The sequence below is a fragment of the Haliaeetus leucocephalus genome, unplaced genomic scaffold (genome assembly GCF_000737465.1).
Source record: "Haliaeetus leucocephalus isolate CR32 unplaced genomic scaffold, Haliaeetus_leucocephalus-4.0 Scaffold240, whole genome shotgun sequence".
NCBI classification, from domain to species: Eukaryota; Metazoa; Chordata; class Aves; order Accipitriformes; family Accipitridae; genus Haliaeetus; species Haliaeetus leucocephalus.
Window position 1 is genome coordinate 7,037,315 of NW_010972676.1, and position 216 is coordinate 7,037,530.

Genomic DNA, 216 nt, shown 5'->3' on the forward strand with positions numbered 1-216 from the left:
TGACGGGGCGGCGAGGCCGCGGGGCCTGCGGGCAGGCGTTGGCCGGGGCCTTGCGCGGCCGCTCGGCCCGGCCTAGGCCCGGTACTCACAGGGAAGGCTCGGATCCGCATCTTGGTGTCCTTCCGGCTGCCCGTCCCCTTGCTCAGGTTCGACATCTTCGGGCCCGGCGGCGGCGGCGCCTCCCGTCCGGAGGGGCGCCGGGGGACGCGCGGCGGG

General features: G+C 78.2%; 1 protein-coding gene across 1 annotated transcript in view; it reads right to left on the bottom strand.

Moving 5' to 3' along the window:
* Positions 1-197, bottom strand: part of CUL3 (cullin 3) — a 57,898-nt gene extending 57,701 nt beyond the window's left edge. Inside the window, exon 1 of the mRNA XM_010568286.1 lies at positions 90-197. Within this exon, the coding sequence (XP_010566588.1) occupies positions 90-155 (66 nt within the window). The 5' untranslated portion in view covers positions 156-197. The remainder of the gene's footprint in view (positions 1-89) is intronic.
* Positions 198-216: the final 19 nt, after the last annotated feature.